The sequence below is a fragment of the Meles meles genome, chromosome 3, assembly GCF_922984935.1.
Source record: "Meles meles chromosome 3, mMelMel3.1 paternal haplotype, whole genome shotgun sequence".
NCBI lineage: Eukaryota > Metazoa > Chordata > Mammalia > Carnivora > Mustelidae > Meles > Meles meles.
In genome coordinates, this window is record NC_060068.1 from 47,769,214 (window position 1) to 47,792,609 (window position 23,396).

At 40.2% G+C, this 23,396-nt stretch overlaps 1 protein-coding gene across 10 annotated transcripts in view; it reads left to right on the forward strand.

The window, feature by feature from the left end:
- The window catches only part of GRAMD2B (GRAM domain containing 2B), a 127,915-nt gene that overhangs the window by 51,901 nt on the left and 52,618 nt on the right, over window positions 1-23,396 (forward strand). For 2 of the 10 annotated variants that reach the window (XM_045999551.1, XM_045999559.1), the window contains exon 1: window positions 3,588-3,830. The exons of the other annotated variants lie outside the window; for them this stretch is intronic. In XM_045999551.1, the coding sequence (XP_045855507.1) occupies window positions 3,748-3,830 (83 nt within the window). In that variant the 5' untranslated portion in view covers window positions 3,588-3,747. Of the gene's footprint in view, window positions 1-3,587; window positions 3,831-23,396 lie in introns of those variants that run through there. 10 annotated transcript variants of the gene reach the window in all.

Sequence of the window (23,396 nt, forward strand, 5' to 3'; positions counted from 1 at the left end):
CATGTGATGACACTTGATATGTACCTATATTGATTAATAAGTACATAGCCTGCCACATGCTATAAATTAGGTAATTACTTGACATCACTCAGCAGATTAGGTAATTACATGTACCATTATCTCCACTCGAATCTCCAAGCTCATATTTGAACTCTGCCTCTGAGACTATGGACAAATATACAGTGTATCTGATCAACGTCAAAAAGAGAACAATTTTGATCAATATTCCAAGCTGTTAAGTAGAAATCACCTACCTCCTGAAAGGTGATGGATTAGGCACTTTCTACTGGACCTGGTTCGGTAACTGGAAAAAGTAACAGCTAGAACTCCTCTGATATTAGAAACAAGAAATGATGTTCCGAAAGGCTAGGAGGAAGAAAAGTAAAGGGTCTTTTATTAGAGAAAATCAAAGAGCCCCCTAAAATATATTGTAGGCATACTCTCAAGTCTCAGTTTTGTCATACTACAGTGAAATTTCCCCTAATGTTTGCTGCTACTACTTTTTAAATACTGCATTCCATTTTATTGTAAAATAGCTCCATGAATAAACTAATTAGGAAGCTGTTTGACAATGTCTTTTAAACCCAGGCAAATATTACTATGTAAAGTGATATTTTTTGCTTGCTCTTTTTTTTTTTTAATTTTATTTGTTAATTTGACAGAAAAGGAGAGCACAAGCAGGGGAGCTGCAGGCAGAGGGAGAAGCGGACTCCCCATTGAGCAAGGATCCCAATAGGGAACTCAATCCCAGGCCCCTGGGATCTTGACCTGAGCAGAAGGCAAACACTTACATGACTGAGCCACCAGCCACCCTTTACTTGCTCCCTTCTAATTCCTCTCCACTCTAGGAAAGGCCTATGTGCTATTTTCTTTTCTTTTTTTAAAAAGATTTTATTTATTTATTTGGCAGACAGAGATCACAAGTAGGCAGAGAAGCAGGCTCCCCACTGAGCAGAGAGCCTGATGTGGAGCTTGATCCCAGGACCCTGGGATCATGACCTGAGCTGAAGGCAGAGGCTTTAACCCACTGAGCCACCCAGGTGCCCCTATGTGCTATTTTCTTGACCTGCCCAAATACCCATCCTCCTCCCCTCCTTTCTTACTTAAGACTGAATTATTCTAAGTGTTCATCCCACACACTACAGAACAAGTTCTAAGGTACTCATGTGCTCACTAAATGAGCTCTAAGCCCATGCTGAGGAAGTTTTAAACACCTGCCCTTATTCAGGTATCCATAGGGGCCTGACTGGGGTTTCTCAAAAGATTAAGCATGTGACTACCATCTGACCACCAATTCCATTCCTAGGTATTTACCCGGAAGAATTCAAAGCAGGGACTCAAACAGGTATTTGTACATCAATGTCCACAACAGCACTATTCACAAGAGCAACAAGGCAGAAATAGCCCAACTATTCATCAGCAGGTGAATGGATCAACAAATGTGGAATATACAGTGGAATATTACCCAGCCATTAAAAAAGAATGAAATACTGAGCTGGGAGTCTGCTTGAGATTCTTTCCCCTTTTCCCTCTGCCCTCCCGCTCCCGCTCTTTCTCTCTTCCTAAAATAAATCTTTTTTTTCAACCAACATCTTATTTTAATTTAAAATCAATTAATTACATATAGTATATTATTAGTTTCAGAGGTAGTTTAGTGATTCATCAGTTGCATATAACACCCAGTGCTCATTACATCAAGTGCCCTCCTTGATGCCCATCACCTAGTTACTCCATCCCCCCCATTCGCCTCCCCTCCAGCAACCCTCAGTTTGTTTTCTACAGTTAAGAGTCTCTTATGGTTTGTCTCTCTGATTTTGTCATATTTTATTTTTCCTTCCCTTCCCCGTGTTCATGTTTTCTTAAACTCCACATATGAGTGAAATCATGTATTTGTCTTTCTCTGACTTATTTCGCTTAGCAAAATACCTCTAGTTCCATCCATGTCATTGCAGATGGCAAGGTTTCATTCTTTTTTTTTTTTTTAATTTTATTTATTTGACAGAGAGAAATCACAACTAGGCAGAGAGGCAGGCAGAGAGAGAGGAGGAAGCAGGCTCCCTGTGGAGCAGAGAGCCCGATGTGGGGCTCGATCCCAGGACCCTGGGATCATGACCTGAGCCGAAGGCAGAGGCTTTAACTCACTGAGCCACCCAGGTGCCCCCAAGGTTTCATTCTTTTCCATGGCTGAGTAATATTCTCTGTATACGTACACCACATCTTCTTTATCCATTCATCTGTTGATGTACACATGGGCTCTTTCCACAGTTTGGCTATTGTGGACATTGCTGCTATAAACATTGGGGTGCATGTGTGCCAATAAATAAATCTTTTAAAAATCTGGGGGGAGAGAGAGAGCACAACCTACCAGGCCAACTCTCATGGAATTTACGTAAACATTTTTCTTTTACTTTTATTTTGCAAGTGTCAAGAGAATCAATTTTGGAGCAAACAGGCTACTAAAAGATGCTTTTGCTCTCTCAGCCTAATCATATAGCTAACAAATGGAGAGGGAAAAAGAAAACTTTGGAAGGGACTTGATCCCCCAAATGCTTGCAGTTATCTGAAAAGGTTTTATTTTTCACACACCATATATGCACACATATACATACATACATGTGAACGCTACGGTTCCGTAGTCTTCATAATTATTCTGAAATCTAAAATCAATTTTAAGAGAAAAATGAAGGACTTGCAGCCCCAGAAAGAGTACAGAGTTGGTGACCCCCCCCCCCCCAATGTCATGAGCTACTGTTGCCCCTTGTCATTGTTTTAAAGTAAATGTGGGCTTCCAGCAAGTAAAACTACTCTTACGCTCAACTGCTCTGGAGAGAAGTAGAAAACCACCAACACATGTTTCACTTGGTATAATAGGGGCATGTTTAGAACGACACCTGGAACAGGGTAGCTCTCAAAAACCTGCGCGATAAATGATGTTTGAAATGCAAAACTTCAGACCGATTCACCACGTTCAAACCTCACCAAAAAGCTGGAAGAAGAGGCATTCACTGTACTTCGCGGGGGCATAGCCCCCGCTGAGTTGCTAAGGTTTTGAGGATGCCTCCCCACCCCCACCCCGTCCCCGCCGCTAGCCCCGGGAAGGGTTCACCAGAGCACCCCTAGAGACAACCAGGTCTCACTACCTTTGTCACTCAACTGACCTACTGATGAAGCCCCGACGGAGAAGTCCCCAAGGAGGCAACATCCTGTGTGAATCATTAGGCCAGGCCCCAAGCCAACCTACACAGCGCATCTGTGTGCGAGAGCGCCTCGCGCAGGCGTAACCATTTCCTGGAGCCGCAGCCGGGCCACCCCCTTCTCAAACCCCCGGGTTCCAGTCGGGGAGGCAACAGCCCCCCACACCGGGAGGTTACATCTACCGAGCCTACTTAGGCGCAGTTTCACCTGCGTGGCCAATTAGCTGCCTCCTCCCCCCCCCCACCAGCCCGGACTAGTTCAACAGGTTTCCTCGAGCGCGTCCCGGGCCTCCCGATTGGTGCAAGAGGCTGTCACTCGGCTTCGGCCCGCCCCTTCCCGCCCCTTCCCTCCCCGGCTCGCACGCCTGAGCCGACCAATCGCCGCGGGCCGGACGTGTCCAGGTTGGCGGCCCCGCCGCGCCGGGCCGGCCTGGATGCGCCGAGCCCCCGAGCGCGCGGGGATAGCGCGGGGAAGGCGCGCTTCGCAGGGCCTGCGCCCCGGACGCCGGCAGCGCGGAGGGACGCCTGAAGGTGCCCTCCACAGGCGGCCCCGATGACCGAACTACAGCAAGATGTGGAAGACACAAAGCCTGCCAAAGTGCTCGCGAAGAGAGAGAGCAAAGTTGGCTCAGCCCAGTGAGTATGCTCCGCGGGGACCCAGCCCCGGCGGCCGAGAGCGCGCTGCCCAGACGTCTCTGCCGGGGACCGGTTTGGAGTGGAACTTGAGCGGGGACGGACGGCCCTGTGGCTTGAATTCTTTCGGTGGCGCCGGGTCGCCTTTTCCCCCCTCCCCTCTCTGATGCTGTGTTAGAGGAGGAGGCACGGTAGTGGGTCAGGAGAGGGCTGCAACTTGCAGTCCCGTGGGGATGTCAAGGATTGGACCCGAAGGCAACGACTGGAGGTTGATCATTCCCCAGGGACGTCTGGAGCAAGCCGTCAGATCTCTAAGGCCGGTCAGGAAGCAGCAGACAACATTTGTTTCTTTTGCCCTACTTCTTAGTGACGTGTGGGAAGGTGAAGTTGCCTTATAGATGTCATCTGGTCGTTACCGTCGCGGTGATGCGTGTTTTGTTGTTCGATTCAGAGCTTCAGGGTGTCTTTCTCCCATCCTCTTTCCTGTTTCCCCTCAAGAGAGGGGGAAAGTGGTGGAAAACATGGACTATACTTTATTTTTCCCCTTAGAGACTGTCTGGCTTTGCTTGGGAACTTCACACAAACTTCTTCCAACACTTTTTTTTTTTTTTTTTTTTTGAGAGAGAGGGTGTAGGAGTAGGATGAGGGAGCACAGGAATATATAATAATATAAAACACTTCAAATATTGGGTTGTGACTATCCTCTTAAAGGATCCATGTTCATAATGGGATTTGCACATTGTTGGGCCTATAAACTCCTATGGTTTTAGAAACTGAAAACTGAAATATTTTGGTCACAAGGATTAGCTTCCTGTAATAAAATTTATTTATCTTCCCTGTATAGCTTTTTAAAAAGCTGCAAGTATTATTTCCGTGGTTATTATTCCCAAACCTTCTTGTTTGAAAAATGAAAAGAATCTTTCATTATTCGCTTCTTTTCTATATCACTGTAACTTTTTTTTTTTAAGATTTTATTTATTTAGTTGACAGAGCTCACAAGTAGGTAGAGAGGCAAGGAAGAGAGAAGGGGGGAAGCAGGCTCCCTGCTGAGCATAGAGCCCGATGCGGGGCTTGATCCTAGGACCCTGAGATCATGACCTAAGCCCAAGGCAGAGGCTTAACCCACTGAGCCACCCAGGCGCCCCTTTATCACTGTAACTTTAAATGATACTAAGATAAATATATAAATGTTAAGATGAACAAATAAACCCAATTTTTTTTTTGTACCAACCTGTTGGGCGGCACCTAAAAAATAGTTAGATTTCTATCTGCTTAATTTCAACATGTACTCATTTTTTTATGACACAGCCTGGTTCCACATAAAGACTTGTGTTTATAAAAGCATCTTCCATCTGTGTATCAGAGTTCAGGCTGAAGTTTTGGAAGAAGAATAGCTTTTATTAGCTGCTTTGATTTGTTATTTCAAAGGCTTTGGTCGTGTTCTCTTCCAGTGTCTGCTTTCCTTGGCTACCCTTTCTTCTGCCTCTCAGCTTTGTCAACTTAAGCTGATACTCTTTCCTCTTCAATGACAGATAACACTTGATTGAGGAAAAAAATCCCATAGGTATAACCCTTAAAAATGTTTTTGTTGGGGCGCCTGGGTGGCTTAGTGGGTTAAAGCCTCTGCCTTCAGCTCGGGTCATGATCCCAGGGTCCTGGGATCGAACCCGGCGTTGGGCTCCCTGCTCCGTAGGGAGCCTGCTTTCTCCTCTCTCTCTGCCTGCCTCTCTGCCTGCTTGTGATCTGTCAAATAAATAAATAAAATCTAAAAAAAAAAAGTTTTTGTTTTCTTAGACCAAAATAAAATCCTAACTCTATTCTAATTGTTCAAGCCCAAGAAAAAGGTCAACTAGCAAAGACCATCTATCTCCTTTGCACTTAATCATTCTTTTATAAGCTTCTCTTAAAAAGAGGTATACGTAGCATTTTAAACAGCCCTTGATAGATGTTTGAAGTGACAGGAGTATTAAGGGGCACAAATAAGGCTGGAGCCCAGGACTGCAACCCCCTAGTCCAGGAGTCAGCCGCAGGCAGTGTTATGTTCCTGTTCCACAAAGCGGAATGATTCAGGTCCACCCAGCAGCCCCTAAATTTTTACATCTTCACATTCCCAATAGTCTACTCAGTTAAGGATATTGTTTTAGTAGATTGAGAAAGTCTGTTAGCTGTTTGAATGAATTCTCTTAGCTTAAAACTCTTCAGATGTTGGCAAACTAATTTTATAGAAGATAATCTTAACCATGTTGAAGCAGAAGAACCCAAACAGCCGGACCTTTGTTTGGAACACCTAGTTTGACAAATTCATTTCAGTTCAACAAATATTAGAATATCTACCCTTGGCTCCATAATGGCAGGGAATACAGAATGAAGATGTATTTGCCCTTCTGGAACCCAAGAGCTGTGTTGAGGAGATGCATACATATATAGATAGGTATTTCTGTATTTATCTATATGTATCTATTACTGAAGTTCAGAGGGCATTGGGGTCCCTGGCCATATTAAACCCATAAACAAGATACTTCTATAGAAAGTTTGGCCTAGGGGCACCTGGGTGGCTCAGTGGGTTAAGCCTCTGCCTTCAGCTCAGGTCATGATCTCAGGGTCCTGGGATTGAGCCCCACATCAGACTCTCTGCTCAGCGGGGAGCCTGCTTCCTCCTCTCTCTGCCTGCCTCTCTGCTTACTCGTGATCTCTCTCTGTCAAATAAATAAATAAATCTTTAAAAAAAAAAAAAAAAAGAAAGTTTGGCCTATAACTGAATCCTCTCCACAGTTAGGATGTTTGCCCATTTGGCAGTCTTTAGTAAATTTTTCTAGGTTTATGGAGATTTTTGTTTATTTTGTTTTGTTTGTTACAAAGTGGTAATTTCTAGGCCTGTTGTAGTCACTTCTGAGTCAATCGAAAACTTTAGACACTCTCTACTTCCTGAGCTTTTGAATTCTTGCTTTGGTAGTAGAATAAGAGTGATTTTTAAGAGGGAGGTAGATAAGTTGTCAGTGTTACATGCATTGTGATTATTACATATTCGAAATCATTTGAGGAGCAAAATTTTGATGCTTAGAAACCCAGTCTAACCTCTTGGTTTTGAACTTTGTAACTTAGATGAATTATCCCTAAGCTCAGAGTCATTGGAGTCCGAGTGTCCCAATGGATATTTTCTTCTCTAGTTTTAGAATGGCTTGTCTTCCTATACAGCCCTTATCACCTAGAACCTAGGCTCATAATTGATAATAGTTGGCCCTTACTGAGAATCCTCGCTTTGTGACAGGCAGGGTGCTTAACACTTCACGTTCATTTTCATACAGGAATCGGCACCTACTGTCATCTCCATTTTACAAATAAGAACATGGAAGGTCTGAGAAGTTAAGCAACTAGGCAGAGGCCTAGTTGACATAGAACAGCTCAAATTCAAGGCCAGGACGGCTCACTCTAGGCCTGAACTTGAATACTTTATCCGTACTTCTATATTCCAGAATCTCTGATGGCCCTCCATGACCTCCTCTCCTCTGCCAAGAAGTTGACTTTCCATGATCTGAGCACACATAAACCACTTCAGTCTCATTCCTAATACTAGCATGCACATCTTTATAGCTAAGCAGTTGCACTACTGGCCCTTTACTTAAGAGGTGAGGGTACGGAAGAATAAGAAACAGATGGACCAAATGTACTTCTGAGTTAGTTTCCCTTCACTCCCTCCTCACCTCTATTCCTTTCTCAAGCAATTCCCTCTTTTCTTTGTCTCAGTGTACTTCTACAAGTCAACTCAAAATTTCCTTTCTTGGGGCGCCTGGGTGGCTCAGTGGTTTAAGCCACTGCCTTCGGCTCAGGTCATGATCTCAGGGTCCTGGGATCGAGTCCCACATCGGGCTCTCTGCTCGGCAGGGAGCCTGCTTCCCTCTCACTCTCTCTGCCTGCCTCTCTGCCTACTTGTGATCTCTCTCTGTCAAATAAATAAATAAAATCTTTAAAAAAAAAAAAATTCCTTTCTTGAAAGCCTTTCCTTGTCACTAGCCATACTTAGCTCTCCCTTATCTGGGCTCACCTTGCATGCATGTGATCAACCCCAGAGAATTGAGCTGCCACTATTATTGCTGTTAATTAATAGTTAATGTTCATTGAACATTTATTATGTACAAAGTACTATTTTAAGTTGTTAACAGATACTAACTCACGTACTAATCCAGGACACATTAGCAGAGTCACATCACATTTTTTTTTACTGATTTTCTCAGAGTGCCCAATGTATAATCTCTTCCAATGATCGTCTCTTAGTGAGTGAGAGAGGCTGACACCCCAGCCCTCTAATTAAGGTATATAATCTACTTACTGATATTCCGCTTGAATATTACCTGGGAAATCTTACTCTTAAAGTTTCTTAATCAAATTTTCTGTCTGTAGCAGTTAGAATTTTTAGGTACCAGCCCGAGAATTTTGACTTAATTACTCATCTTTGTATTAGCAGTGAGGTGAGGCTGCACATTTATTCATCACCAAAATGCATTAATTTAGCTGTATATTTCCTTTTGAGATCCTAGTTTTCCCCTTTCAGTACTTTTTTCATTCTGAATGTTCTGTTCCCAATGTATAGACATTTGTAACAAACCTAACTTTTGACACACATTTTTCCAGATACACTTCAATTTCATAAACTCTCTTGTGGATCCGATTTATTAATGGCTAAGTTATTTTCATAGTTTTTTTTTTAAGATTTTATTTATTTGACAGAAGGAGAGAGAGCACAAGCAGGGGGAACAACAGGCAGAGGCAGAGGGAAAGGGAGAAGCTGGCTCCACGCTGAGCAAGGAGCCTGATGTGGGACCTGATCCCAGGACGCTGGGATCATGACCTAAGCGGAAGACAGACGTTTAACTGACTGAGCCACCCAGGTGCCCAGTTAAGTTATTTTCAATGAATTGCACAAAGGATCTAAATTGACTGATATATTTCAGGGCAAAAGTTTACCTTGATTCATATTTCAAATAATGAATTTTATCACATGTAGCATATTTCTAATGCAATTTTAATTTTTAACATACTTTAATAATTTGAGACATAGGAATTCCAGACATTTATTCAACTGGATATATATGGAGAAAGAGAGGATGGATGTGGGCAACATAAACATTTACCTTAAAAGGAAACTCTTGTATTAGCAAGATGTAATAAAGATTTTAAGAACATGTTTGACATTTGTGAATTCAAGTAAAAATAAATGACCTGCCACAAAAGCATTTATCATACAATCAGAATAAGGCTTGAAGTTAAGACGTGGTCTTGCGTTGGAGGCAAGAGGAGCAAAAACAAATAATGTTTGAGGATAGCTTGATTTCTTAGTGCTTGTTTAATTCCAAACTTCCAAAGGGCTCATTTAGAAAGAGAATCTCCGTATTGTATATTACCTATATATTATCTCTTTCCATGTGTGTACGTGTGGGTGTGTCCACATTTTTCTAAAATTCTGATTTCCAGGTCACCAATTCTGACAGGTTATCTAGTGTACTTTTTAATAGAAACTTTGGAATAGCAATAAAATACTGTAACATTAGAAACCATTAAAATTTTATTAAAGTGAAACAATCAGAGGAGTTTAAAAAGATGGAAAAAAATCAAACAGTGTGCTGGTCTAAAATGTTCTTGGAAAGGGATTTAATGAGCCAAATCAGTCCTCTGGCTTGAGTGTACTATCCAGGGAGATCACTGATTTATCAAGGTAGTTCATAAAGACGTTAAGAATGTAGGCTCGGGAAACAAGGGTTTGAGATCTAACTTTCCTGTCTCCTGAAGTGTGACCCTGGCCAGATACTTAGCACCACTAAGTCTCCCTTTTGTCATCTGTAAAGGGGAAAACTTAAGTCAGCTGTTTCACAGATGCTTGCTTTCATGTTTAAATGAGAAATGTAAGAAATTCATTTCCCCTACTGCCTGACATCATGAGCTCTCAGTAACCATAGCTATGTTCATCTTTGCTGTTGAAGGTCTGGGGTTTGCTGTGCAGTGGAGGGTAGCCTGCAGGTAGGGAGGGTAGGCTGGTAGCAGGGAGGGAAGCTGACATAAAAAGTAATTAAATTAATCAAAATTCAACAGGCCTGCCTGATAGTCTCATGCCCCTGTGATGTAGTCAGTGAGCTTCTGTTACATCAGCTAGACCTTGAGGACACTCGGGAGGGTACCTGAGCATTTCCTTGAAACCAACATGGCAGCTTCGTTTTTAGTTTGTGCTAAAAGGATGTCCTGTTGTAATTGTTCAGTGACCTACCAGCTTATTTAAATATTGCTTACTGCTTTGGTTGTTATCCCATTTGTTGTCCAGGACTGTTATCTACAAGCCATTGATTTTCACATCCTGCTTCCTGGCACTGAGTTTTATCTTGCGGCTCCTCATCTTTAAACTGCTGATTGGTTTTCATTTGCTGCACTCCAGTAGAACTCTGCTTCACCGTCTTTCTGATTCTTTAAGTGCTCAGCCCTAGGCATTTCACACGTTTTCAAATGGCGTAAAGCAGAGGTCCTGCAGAAAGACTCTGCCACAGTCACCTTAGTGACCGTTCTTTCTCCTCAAAGGACAACGGGTGTTTTTATCGGAACTTAAATTTGATTATTTACTCCTAGCAGAGAAGCAGAACCAACTTCAACTGCATTCCATAAGAGAAACTAATCTGGATGCTGTCATCAGTTACTCCGTGTCCCATTCAGAATGGGACATGATGTCTCCAGAGAAGATTAGTTTTAACAAGTTTATTGAGACATATATAACATATCATAAAATTTACTCTTTTCCAGTGTACAGTTCAGTAACTTTACTGAGTGGTGTGCCTGGTTGGCATACCTGGTTTTAGAACATTTTTACCCCCCCAATAAAATTCCTTAGGCCTATTTGTTCCCCATTCCCACCTAGCCCCAGGTAACCACTTGTCTACTTTCTGTTTCTACAAATTTGCCTTTTCTGGACATTTCATATAAATGGAATCGTATAATGTGTGGTTTCTTCTTTTTTATGATTTATTTATTTATTTATAAGAGAGAGAGAGTGTGAGAGTGAGAGAGAGAAGCAGCCTCCCCATGGAGCAGGGGGCCCAATGTGGGGCTCGACCCCAGGATACGGAGATCATAACCTGAGCCGAAGGCAGATGTTTAACTGACTGAGCCACCCGGATGCCCCAGTATGTGATTTCTTATATCTGCCTTCCTTCACTTAACATTGGGTTTTTGAGGTTCATCTGTGAGGTAGCATATATCAGCAGTTCCTTCCTTTTTATTGCTATATAGTATTCCACTATATAGCTATGCCACATTTTGTCTGTCTCTTCATTTGTTCGTGAACATTTAGCTTGTCTGCACGTGTTGGTTATTATGAATAATGCTGTGACTGCATGCAAGTCTTTGTGTGGACATACGCTATTAATTCTCTTGAGTATATACCTAGAAGTGGAATTGCTAGGTCATATTGTAATTGTTTAACTTTTGGAGGAACTGGCAGACTTTTTCCAAAGCAGCTATACCATTTGATGTTTCTCCTAGCAATGTGTGAGGGCCCATGGTATAGATTTAAGAGAAAATGCTTTCACAGTACAGGGAAGCAAAATTCTAAGCACTTTAAAGGTAGATCAGTGACTTATACTCCGTAACATAATAAACATCTGTTGATTGTTAACTGAGCAACATTCTTACTTACAATTTTGAAAACTCCTCCAAACTGCAGTGTTATCAAAGATGTGAACAGGTGTTACAATGTTAACAAAGATAACTCTGGCTGTCATACTTGGGTACATTTTTTACAACCTCTTAAATTTCTCATTAACATTTATCACATATTTTATGACAGAATAATAGAAAGAAGGAATTTAAAAACTGGACCATAATCTCCTCCATCTGTGTTGACCTGTTTTAAAGCAATATGTGTATAAGGTTAGAAAAATAAAACAAGATAAGTGTGTACAAAATGAAAAGTGAGGGCTTTGTTTCTGTCTCCCACGTTAAATGCCCTTGTCTCAAAGGTAACTGCTTGCTGAGGTTTTTGCATTCTCTCGCTGTTGGCACTTAAGGCCACAATCAAGGTTTTTTTTGTTTGTTTGATTTGTTTTAGAATATTCACCTCCCAGTATGCATATAAGTATGTTGGACTTTGGTAAAATGAAAGACCGTGGGAGGACTAAGAGTGATCATACTCTACTTGGACAGCATACCTAGTACATGAGCTACATAAATGGCAGACGGTATTCTCATAAAGCACTGTTTCCTCAAGCTTCTTTGCAAAGTATTTATCTACCAATAAAGTGGCCTTCTCGATTCTAGCATTGAAGGATAAATAAGTCCATCAGAACGTGACTTTGAGTGGACCTTAGCAACGTGGCCTTATGGAGAGTCTGATTTCTGACTGCGCCGTCCTCCAGTTATCAAAACATTTTCTCATCTCTTCTGTTCCCCTCTCCTAAAAGAAGGACACTAGGCAGGCCCTTGATGAAATGAGGTAGCCATAGCTGGGCTGTGATGTGAACAACTAGACGGAGGGCACAGTAGTGATGAGATGGGTTTAAAAAAGAAGAGATTGAGCGGAGAAGTGGAAATGTGAAGGTGGCAACAGTGAGTAAGGAGCGGGGAGAGAAGAAAGAAGAACTCAGGAGGGATATCGAGTTACATGGAAAAGAGAAAGAAAAAATGCTAATTTAACATTAATGTGTACAATCTTCCATTTGTCCCCTGGATCCCTGGTTCCCTGTTCTATTTCTCCTCTTCTCTCCATATGCTATTCTGTATGCTGTCAGTGGAGTCTCTGACACTGCGGTGTTTAGCAGACATGCCTCTTCCCTCATGGAGATACTGAGTTGCATGTGAAGGTTGGTGTTTTCTTTAAGTTCCCATATATCAGGTTTATCATTATACCCTTATTTGTTATCTTCTGGATTTTTCAAATTATGTCTTCCATCTCATGCAGTGAGTTAAAAACTGGGAAGAACCTTAGAAATAACCTCAATTTTGTGTCCTTTACTATTAGGGGTTATTACCTGAAGACCATGATCTTGGGATCCTACAAATTATTTTGAAACCCCTAGGGTGTAGTGCCATAAAGAGTGTATTGCGAATTGAGTTGCTATAGGATAACAGTGATGAAAAACTCATTCATTGTGACAGCTTTTATTATCACAGTATTGTTTCTATAAATCTTTGGAAAATAGCACCTCACTTGATCCTAACAGCTTAAATATTATGCTACATAACATAAAATGTGGTCTTGCGAGTGCTTACAGGAAACATCAAGAATATTTTCCTTTCCTCTTAGAATAAAGTTCTGTAGTATATAAAGTTAGACGGGTTTCCACATGAAGTTGGTAGATTTCTTACACTTGTTCTTGACTTGATCAGAATCTTTTCTAAAAATTTTTACAAAGAATCACAGCACCTTTGTGGAAATCAGATACTAAAATCAAAACATCAGATTTTTCATCAATACCTGAAATGAGAGAATAACCAGTGGCGTAGGAGAGAGGCAGTATTTAACAGCTGATAACAACCAAGAGATTTGCTCCTGTTCTCTGCTGACATTGACTATGTAGTTCTGTATGTTGGGTACCATGTTGTGTGTCATGAAGAACATATGGCCTTTGCCCCTAAGGAAAACAAGAGCAGAGGAAAGGAATATTTTGAGATTAAATTTTTTTTCAAAGGAGAGACAAGGTAGCTTCTGAAAATATATTAAAGCTTAGATGAGGTGTGATATCATCGTTACGTGGTAGACACCAGAGTGCTTTTACATATGAAGTAGGTGCGGTTCTCATTGCATTTTATGCCTCACAGAGACTTAGCAACTTGCCCAAGATCATAGCAGCTTCTGAAGTGTTGAAGCCAAAATTCAAATGCCCCAGCAGTCTAATCTGAACCAGCCCCCTTAGATGGTTCCTTACTCAAACAACCTCAATAGATTTAGGAAGGGTAAAGACACAGAAGGCAGAATACCTCCATGAAGTGTCTCTGATCCTTGAGTAGATCTCTTGACTTTGATTGGTCTGTTTTCTCCACTATAAATCCAAGATTCCTTTCCATTCAACACATCTAACATTGAAAGTATCTCTAATGTTATGCCGAGGACAGGGTAGGACAGGGTAGATAGAGGGAGCATCTTCAGCAAACTCTGGGGCACTGGGACTTTGTGTGTTGTCAGACACAGGTATCCCTGTCTGGCTCCTTCTGCTCAGACCTGACCACTGGGAACTTGATCATTGCAGTTTCAGCTTTCTACTGTGATTTGTGCAACAGTCATTCATAGATTCCGGTTTTTAAAAACCATGGTTGGGTTCTTCCTTGCATAAGCACAGAGTGTTTCTACAAAGTAATGTGATTGCTTTGTTATGAAAACATGTGAATGTTGTCTCTTTAAAAGTAGTCACCAAAGGAACCCAAGAACTTTTCCAAAAATGCTGCAATTGCACAAAACCTTTTTGAAACTCTTCTTACAGAGTTACTTCCAAAGCCTGGAGCTCATTCTTTGAATAGTCATAAGGTTGGCAAATCCTTGTCCTTTGAGAATGAATTCAATTTCTGGAAACAACCTGAAGCCAAATGTGGCGAATAAGGTGGACAAAGATAAATTAAATACCTTTAAAACACTTTTGGATAGGATCCTTTTTGATCCAAAAACAAGTTGTGACTATAGAATAATAAGACCAAGTTTCTAGTGATATTTACAACCTAGTTTCTATATGTCCAAATTCTGGTCATTATTTTGTAACCTCATTATGAGAACAGGAAGATATTGCAGTTTTTATTCTGTCCTAAAATCATTTTTTAGTGTTTACAGTATACCCAGGTAGGTGTTAGACATATCATAAGCATTAAAAAATACTTGAGTATGCAAATGTAGCATGTGATGTCTTTTCATTGAAGTGTATTCTCTATGTATTAGGAAAAACAATTTGTGAAAAACTTGCCCTCAGTTTAGTTTAAAGTAAGTGAAGTTCACGTGTCACAATCTTCTTATATTATCTTGTCTGTCGTTATAGATTAAGGGAATTTGTATGTTAATTACATTTTTTCAGGCCCTCTCTCCATAGAGAGGATGGACTTTTCTCATATATGCCAGGCATCACTCCTGACTTTTCCACAGGATGGCCATCAGTTTTCAGTCTGAAGCTTTCCACTCTTGTCTAAGTGTCCCCTGTTAGTTAATGTCTGTGAGATAATTAATCTACTACTACCTGTTAAGTCCTAAAGCCTTCTTTTTTGTTTGTTTGTTTGTTTTAAGATTTTATTTATTTATTTGACACAGAGAGAGATATATCAAGAGAAGGAATACAGGCAGGGGGAGTGGGAGAGGGAGAGAAGCATGCTTCCCTCTGAGCAGGGGGCACGATGCAGGGCTGGATCCCAGGACTCTGGGTTCATCACCTGAACCAAAGGCAGATGCTTAACGACTGAGCCACCCAGGTGCCCCAATCCTAGAGCCTTCTTAAAGATAAGCATATTTTCTCGTTCCCAGTTTTTGGTCCAAATAGATTTATTAGCATAGCAGTTTCACCTGATAACTGATTTTAATGCTGTAGTGTTTGGTTACCTGTATGTGCTTTGTCTTTGCTCTTCTGTAATCCACTGGAATTCAACAGACATTTGCCTACCACTTACTCTCTGCTGGGCATACAAGGCTAAATGACATGTGTGCAGTGGCCTTTGGAGCTCACAGTCTGAGGAGAAGAGAGTGGGGGTATGGGTGCACACATATAACTAATACCATGTGACAGAAATTTCACAGTAGTTGTCTACTGCTAATGGGAACAGACATTTAGGCAATTTGTTTTCTTTGAGGTGAGCTGAAGAAGTGATGTTTAAGTGTGGTTGAAGGGCAGTAAAGAATCTGGCCTCAGGAGCGCCTGGGTGGCTCAGTGGGTTAAAGCCTCTGCCTTTCGCTCAGGTCATGATCCCAGGGTCCTGGGATCGAGCCCCGCATCGGGCTCTCTGCTTGGCAGGGAGTCTGCTTCCTCCTCTCTCTCTCTCTGCCTGCCTCTCTCCCTACTTGTGATCTCTATCTGTCAAAATAAATAAATAAAATCTTAAAAAAAAAAAAAAAAAGAATCTGGCCTCAGCTGGAGGGGGGAAATTATTCCAGGAAGAAGGAAGAACAAAGACAGGTTGCTTGAGAGTTCAGAATCATGTTTTTGACACGTATGTAAAAGTTTTCTGTGGCTCAAATGGTGGGGGCCAGGAGAACTAAAAAGAACAGAGTCTGGGCAGACCTGGAGCCCCCATTTAGAATGCTCTTCCTGGCTTTGTTCTCTTTCTTTACTTCTGGCTTTAGCTCTGTTACTGAATCTTTGGAACTTTAGGGAAGTCATTCACTCTGGTCTTCACTTTCCTCCTCTGTAAAGAAGGAGGGCTGAATGACCTGATTTGTTAGATTGCTTCCAATGTGAAAAGGAAGAGTCTTTGAAGAAACTGCCCTACTTCTCTGTGCTCTGCTGTAGCCTTTGTGTAAAGAATTCTATCAGACTGGAGCAAACCAAGGACAATTTTTTGAGTATGAATACAATCCTTGCATTCTTGGTTTTATCCTCTTTTATCTTTTTCCTTCCTTTCCCTAGGCAAATTTACACCTGGCTAAGGCAGGATTGCCATTTGTACATACCTAGACTGTCCTCTCACAAATACTTATCAACATTCATGTTGCATTCAGACATCCCTGCTTTGCCCTTTGGATGCAGCTGACAGGGTCACAATGCCTTCTGGACCAGTCATAGTAGAAATGTCCAATCAAGTAACTTAATGTCAAACCCATAACACACAGGGAGACCAAACTTCTTACCAGTAGAACTGTAAGCTTCTCAGCCGTAGTTCAGGTCTGAAAATAATGGTATATTATACTGGAATACAGATGAAAATTTAAGGTTAAAAAGCCTTTTTCCTCAGAGATGAAGCCAGTGATGCTTGTTTACTACTTCAACTTAATAATTACTTCAGTATTTTAAAAAATTTTATATTTTTTAAAGTACTTTTATTTACACCAGTAGTTGAATTTAGCACATATTCTGAGAACTTATTATTGTTAGGTACTGTACTGTGTTCCTTAAAATAAAATAACCAATTATTTTACCATCAGAATGGATTTAATCAGGAACAGCAGAGGAATTGCAATCTGGGACAAGTAAATGCTAGCAAATGCCACAGGCAAGTCCACAGAACAAAGGAAAGGAATGCTCCTTTATAGAGAAAATAGGGGAGTTGGGAGGGGCTGTTATAAACAAAAGGCCATTGGTGTAAACTCTTTGACTGATTGGCAACAGTCTCTCATTGGCTGGGCTGTTGCCAGCCAAGGAGAAAATCTTCCTACCTCCTGCTGTGGTAGTAAAATGGGTTTTTTCCTTTGGAGAATACAAGGTCTGTCTCTTTCTATTGAGTCTGCAAAGTGGGGCAACTAGTGGTACAACTTGAGCTCCTTATGTTCTCGCCTCCTGATTCCATTTTCCATGAGGTTTCCTTTATTAAGGTTCACAGTATTATGTTATAAGGATATTAAGTTGCATTAGACATGGATCCTGCCTTCTAGGACAGATTTCACTATAATTTGAGCAATATCTTAATATGACATTAAATATGAATTTCAATCTATTGTGATAAATAAGAATCTGTGCAAATTACTTTTAAAAGAATAGCAGAAGAGAAAGTAGTCCAGGGTGGGGACTGAGTAAATAAAGTAAATCATGAGAATGGTTGAAATTTTCCAATGGAGAGAAGAGTAGAGTCCCAAAGAGAGAACCTAGGAATGATTTTATGTTAGAATGAAAGACAAAAGAAGAGGCCACAAAGGTGAAGTAAAAATAAATGGCACAGCAGAAAACAAAGCAATAATAATATTAAATGCATAGAATAGAATCATGAAAAAAATGATCAAGGGAAGAAGAATCCCAAGGCATAGAATGAGCAGGTACTACCAATAGCATCAGAAGAACTCCTGAAGAGCCCTTGACATTTAGCAATACAGAGGTCACCAGGGAACTCTGCTAGGGAAGTTTTAGTGGAGCATGGAAAATGGAGGCCAGATTGTAGTGAATTAATGGGAAATAAAGAAGCAGACACAGCATGGGTAGGCTGTAGTTTCAAGAGACTCCACTGAGAAATGAAGGGAGGGGAGGGAGGTAACTAGAAGAAGTGGGGGCAGAGGAAAGTGGTTTTTTGGTTTTGTTTTGTTTTGTTTTTAATCTAAATTCTATTTCATACACAGTGTAAGGTTTGGGGGGAGGGGGTCCCACACACAAAGACATGAGAACTTTATTTTGAAAAAATTAGAAAGATAATGACCATCCTGGAACAGTGACATGATGAAAACTGAGCTTTTATCCCCACAGCTGTTCATGACTGAAGCTCAACCAAAAATGAATGTTAAAAAATCATGGTAGATTCAGAAGTAGGGCCTGTAAGTGGGAACTGAGGGATTAATGTGATCGGTTCAGACATGAGCCTTTCTTTATCTCAGCTTTATCATGGGTGATAGGGTCTTTTTAAAAAATTTTTTTAATCCAATTAATTAACATATAGTGTAGTATTAGTTTTAGAGGTAGAGTTCAGTGATTCCTCAGTCTTATATAATACCCAGTGCTCATTATATCACGTGCCCTCCTTAATATCTATCACCCAGTCACCCCTTTTCCCCACTCTCCTCCCCTCCAGCAACCCTCAGTTTTTTTTCTATGGTTAAGAGTCTCTTATGGTTTGTCTCTCTCTCTGATTTCCTCTGGGGTTTTTTTTCTTCCCCTCCCTTCCCCTATGATCCTCTTTTTCATTTCTTAAATTCTACCTATGAATGAGATCATAGGATAATTGACTTTCTTTGAGTGACTTATTTCACATAGCATAATACCTTCTAGTTCCATCCACATCGTTGTAAACAACAGTATTTCTTTTTTTTTTTGGTACCTAAGTAGTATTCCATTTTATATTTATACCATATCTTCTTTATCCATTCATGTGTTGATGGACATCTGGGCTCTTTCCATAGTTTGGCTATTCTGGACATTGCTGCTATAAACATTGGGGTGCAGGTACCCCTTTGATCAAATTTGTATCTTTAGGGTAAATACCAGTAGTGCCATTGCTGGGTCATAGGGTAGCTCTATTTTGAACTTTTTGAGGAACCTCCATACTGTTTTTCAGAGTGGCTTCACCAGCTTGCATTCCCACCAACAATTTAGGAGGGTTCCCCTTTCTGTACATCTTCACCAACATCTATTGTTTCTGGACTTTTTTAGCCATTCTGACCAGTGTGAGGTGGTGTCTCATTGTGGTTTTGATTTGTATTTCCCTGATGCTGAGTGATGTTGAGCGTTTTTTCACATGTCTGTTGGCCATCTGGATGTCTTCTTTGCAGAAATGTCTGTTCATGTCTTCTGCCCATGTCTTCATTGGATTATTTGTTCTTTGGGTGTTGAGTTTGAGAAGTTCTTTGTAGATTTTAGATACCAGCCTTTTACCTCATAAAACATTTGTGAATATCTTCTCCCATTCTGTCTGTTGTCTTTTGGTTTTATTGACCAATTGGTTTTATTGATCCTTTGCTGTGCAAAAGCTTTTGATCTTGATGAAGTCCCAATAGTTTATTTTTGCCTTTGTTTCCCTTGCCATTGGAGATGTGTCTAACCAGAAGTTGCTAAGGCCAAGGTCACAGAGGTTGCTTCCTATGTTCTCCTTCAGAATTTTGATGGATTTCTGTCTCACATTTAGGTCTTTCATCCATTTTGAATTTATTTTTGTATATGGTATAAGGAAGTGGTCCAGTTTCATTCTTCTGCATGTGGCTGTCCAGTTTTCCCAACACCATTTGTTGAAGAGACTGTCCTTTTTCCATTGAATGGTCTTTTCTGCTTTGTCGAATATTAGTTGACCATGGAGTTGAAGTCCATTTCTGGGTTCTCTGTTCTGTTCCATTGATCTATGTGTCTGTTTTTGTGCCAGTATCATGCTATCTTGATGATTATAGTTTGTAATAGAGCTTGAAGTCCAGAATTGTGATGCTACCAGCTTTGGTTTTCTTTTTCAACATTCCTTTGGCATTTTGGGGTCTTCTCTGATTCCATACAAATTTTAGGATTATTTGTTCCAGCTCTGAAAAAAGTTGATGGTATTTTGATAGAGATTGCATTGAATGTGTAGATTGCTCTAGGTAGCATAAACATTTAAACAATGTTTGTTCTTCTAATCTATGAGCATGGAACATTTTTCCATTTCTTTGTGTCTTCCTCAATTTCTTTCTTGAGTATTCTAAGTTTTCTGAGTGCAGATCTTTGCCTCTTTGCTTAGATTTATTCCTAGGTATCTTAATGGTTTTGGGTGCAATTGTAAATGGGATTGACTCCTTATTTTCTCTTTCTTCTGTCTTACTGTTAGTGTATAGAAATGCAACTGATTTCTCTGCATTGATTTTGTATCCTGCCATGCTGAATTCCACTATGAGTTCTAGCAGTTTTGAGGTGGAGTATCATGTCATCTGCAGAGAGTGAGAATTTGACTTCTTCTTTGCTAATTCAGATACCTTTTATTTATTTTGTTGCTGATTGCTGAGGCTAGGACTTCTAGTGCTATGTTAAAAAAACAGTGGTGATAGCGGGCATCCTGTCATGTTCCTAACCTTAGAGGAAAGGCTCTCAGTTTTTCCCCATTGAGAATGGTATTTGCTGTGGGTCTTTGGTATATGGCTTTTGTGGTATTGAGGTATGTTCCCACTATCCCTACACGATGAAGAGTTTTAATCAAGAAAGACTGCCCTACTTTGTCATGTGCTTTTTCTGCATCTATTGAGAGACTCATGTGTTTCTTGTCCTTTCTTTTATTAATGTAGTGTATCACATTGATTGATTTGCAGATACTGAACCATCCTTGCAGCCCAGGAATAAATCCCCCTTGGTCCTGGTGAATAATCCTTTTAATATACTGTTGGATCCTATTGGCTAGTATCTTGGTGAGGATTTTGGCATCCATGTTCATCAGGAATATTGGTCTGTAATTCTTTTTGGCGGGATCTTTTCTGGTTTTGGGATCAAGGTAATGCTGGCCTCATAGAATGAGGTTGGAAGTTTTCCTTCCATTTCTATGTTTTGAAACAACTTTAGAAGAATAGGTATTAATTCTTCTTTAAATATTTGGTAGAATTCCCCTGAGAAGCCATTCAGCCCTGGACTCTTATTTGTTGGGAGATTTTTGATGACTGCTTCAGTTTTGTTGCTGGTTAGGGGTCTGTTCAGGTTTTCTATTTCTTCCGCATTCAGTTTTGGTAGTTTATACATCTCTAGGAATGCATCCATTTCTTCTAGATTGCCTAATTTGTTGCCATATAGTTGCTCATAATATGTTCTTAGGGTTGTATTTCTTCAGTGTTGGTTTTGATCTCTCCTCTTTCATTCATGGTTTTATTTATGTGGGTCCTTTCTCTTTTCTTTTTGAATATATATTTTTGAATATATTTTCTTTTTCTTTTTGAATAATAATAATATTAATTCTTTCAAAGAATCAGCTCCTATTTTTGTTGATCTGTTTGACTATTCTTTTAGTTTCTGTTTCATTGATTTCTACTCTAATCTTTATTAATTCTTTTCTGTTGGGTTTAGGCTCTATTTGCTGTTCTTTCTCCAGCTCCTTTAGGTATAAAGTTAGGTTGTATATTTGAGACTTCTTTGTTTCTTGAGAAAGGCTTGTATTGTTATGTATTTCCCTCTTAGGACTGCCTTTGCTGCTTCCCAAAGGTTTTGAACAGTTGTGTTTTCATTTTCATTTGTTTCCATGATTTTTTTTTAATTCTCCTTTTAATTTCCTGGTTGACTCATTCATTCTTTAGTAGGATGTTCTTTAACCTCTAAGTATTTGAGTTCTTTCTGACTTTTCTCTTGTAAGTTCAAGTTTCAAGGCATTGTGTTCTGAAAATAAGCAAGGAATGATCCCAGTCTTTTGGTACCAGTTGAGAACTGATTTGTGACCCAGTCTGTGAACTATTTGGGAGAATGTTCCATGTGCACTGTAGAAGAATGTGTATTCTGTTGCTTTGGGTTGTGATGCTCTGAATATATCTGTGATGTCCATCTGGTGCAGTGGTTGTTCACAGTCCTTGCTTTCTTGTTCTTCTGCTTAGATGATCTGTCCATTTCACTGAGTGAGGTGTTAAAGTCCCCCACTATTATTGTATTATTATCAATGTTTTCCTTTGATTTTGTTATTAATTGGTTTATATAATTGGCTGTTCCCATGTTAGGGGCATAAATATTTACAATTGTTAGATCTTCTTGTTGGATGGACCTTTAATTCTGATACAGTGTCCTTCCTCATCTCTTATTACAGTCTTTCATTTAAAATCTAATTTGTCTAATAGAAGGATTGCTACCCCCTCTTCTTTTGATGTCCAGCTTAAAAAATGGTTTTTTACCCCTTCACTTTCAATCTGGTGGTGTCTTTAGTCTAAAATGAGTCTTGCATGGATCTTACTTTTTTATGCCATCTGATACCCTGTATCTTTTGATTGGGGCATTTAGTTCATTTACGTTCAGAGTAATGATTGAAAGATACTAAGTGCCATTGTATTACATGTAAAGTCACTGTTTTTGATTATTGTCTCTGTTCCTTTCTGGTCTGTGTTACTTTTGGGCTCTCTCATCATGCCTAATATTTCTTGCAGGGCTGGTTTAGTGATCACAAATTCTTTCAGTTTCTGTTTATCTTGGAAGCTTTTATCTCTCCTTCTATTTTGAATGACAGCCTTGCTGGATAAAGATTTCTTGCCTGAATATTTTTCTCATTTAGCACCCTGAGTATATCATGCCAGTCCTTTCTGGCCTGCCAGGTCTCTGTGGATAGGTCTACTGCTAGTCTAATGTTTCTGCCTTTGGAGGTTACAGACCACTTGTCCTGAGCTGCTTTCAGGATTTTCTGTTTGTCTCTGAGATTTGCAAGCTTCACTATTATATGTCGAGGTGTTGATCTATTTTTATTGATTCTGAGAGGGGTTCTCTGTTCCTCCTGGACTTGAATGCCCATTTCCTTCCCCAGAGTGGGAAAGTTCTCCACTATAATTTGTTCCAATATACCTTCTGCCTCTCTTTTTCTCTGTCGTTCTTTCTCCTTTCTCTTCTTCTGGCATCCCAGTTATTCTAATATTGTTTCACTTTATGGAATCACTTATCTCTCAAATTTTCCCCTCGTGATACAGTAGTTTATCTCTTTTTCTTAGCTGCTTTATTCTTCATCATTTGGTCTTCTATATCACTAATCGAACTTCCGTTTTTAATTGCCTCTTAGTAATAATCTTTTTTATTTCAACTTTAATAGATTTTAGTTCTTTTATTTCTCCAGAAAGTGATTCTGTGCTGTCTTCTATGCTTTTTCAAGCCCAGCTAGTATTTTTATATTCATTATTCTGAACTCTCGTTCCGACATCTTATCTCCATACTGATTATGTCCCTGGCAGTCAGTAGTGCCTCTTGTTCTCTTTTTTGAGGTGAGTTTTTCTGTTTTGCCATTCTTGCAGAAAGTGGTTACTTTTCTATTTGTAGAGGTGCATCTATTCTTTCCTTAGATCTCCAGCCGGGTTCGCAAGTGTTCAGAAAGATT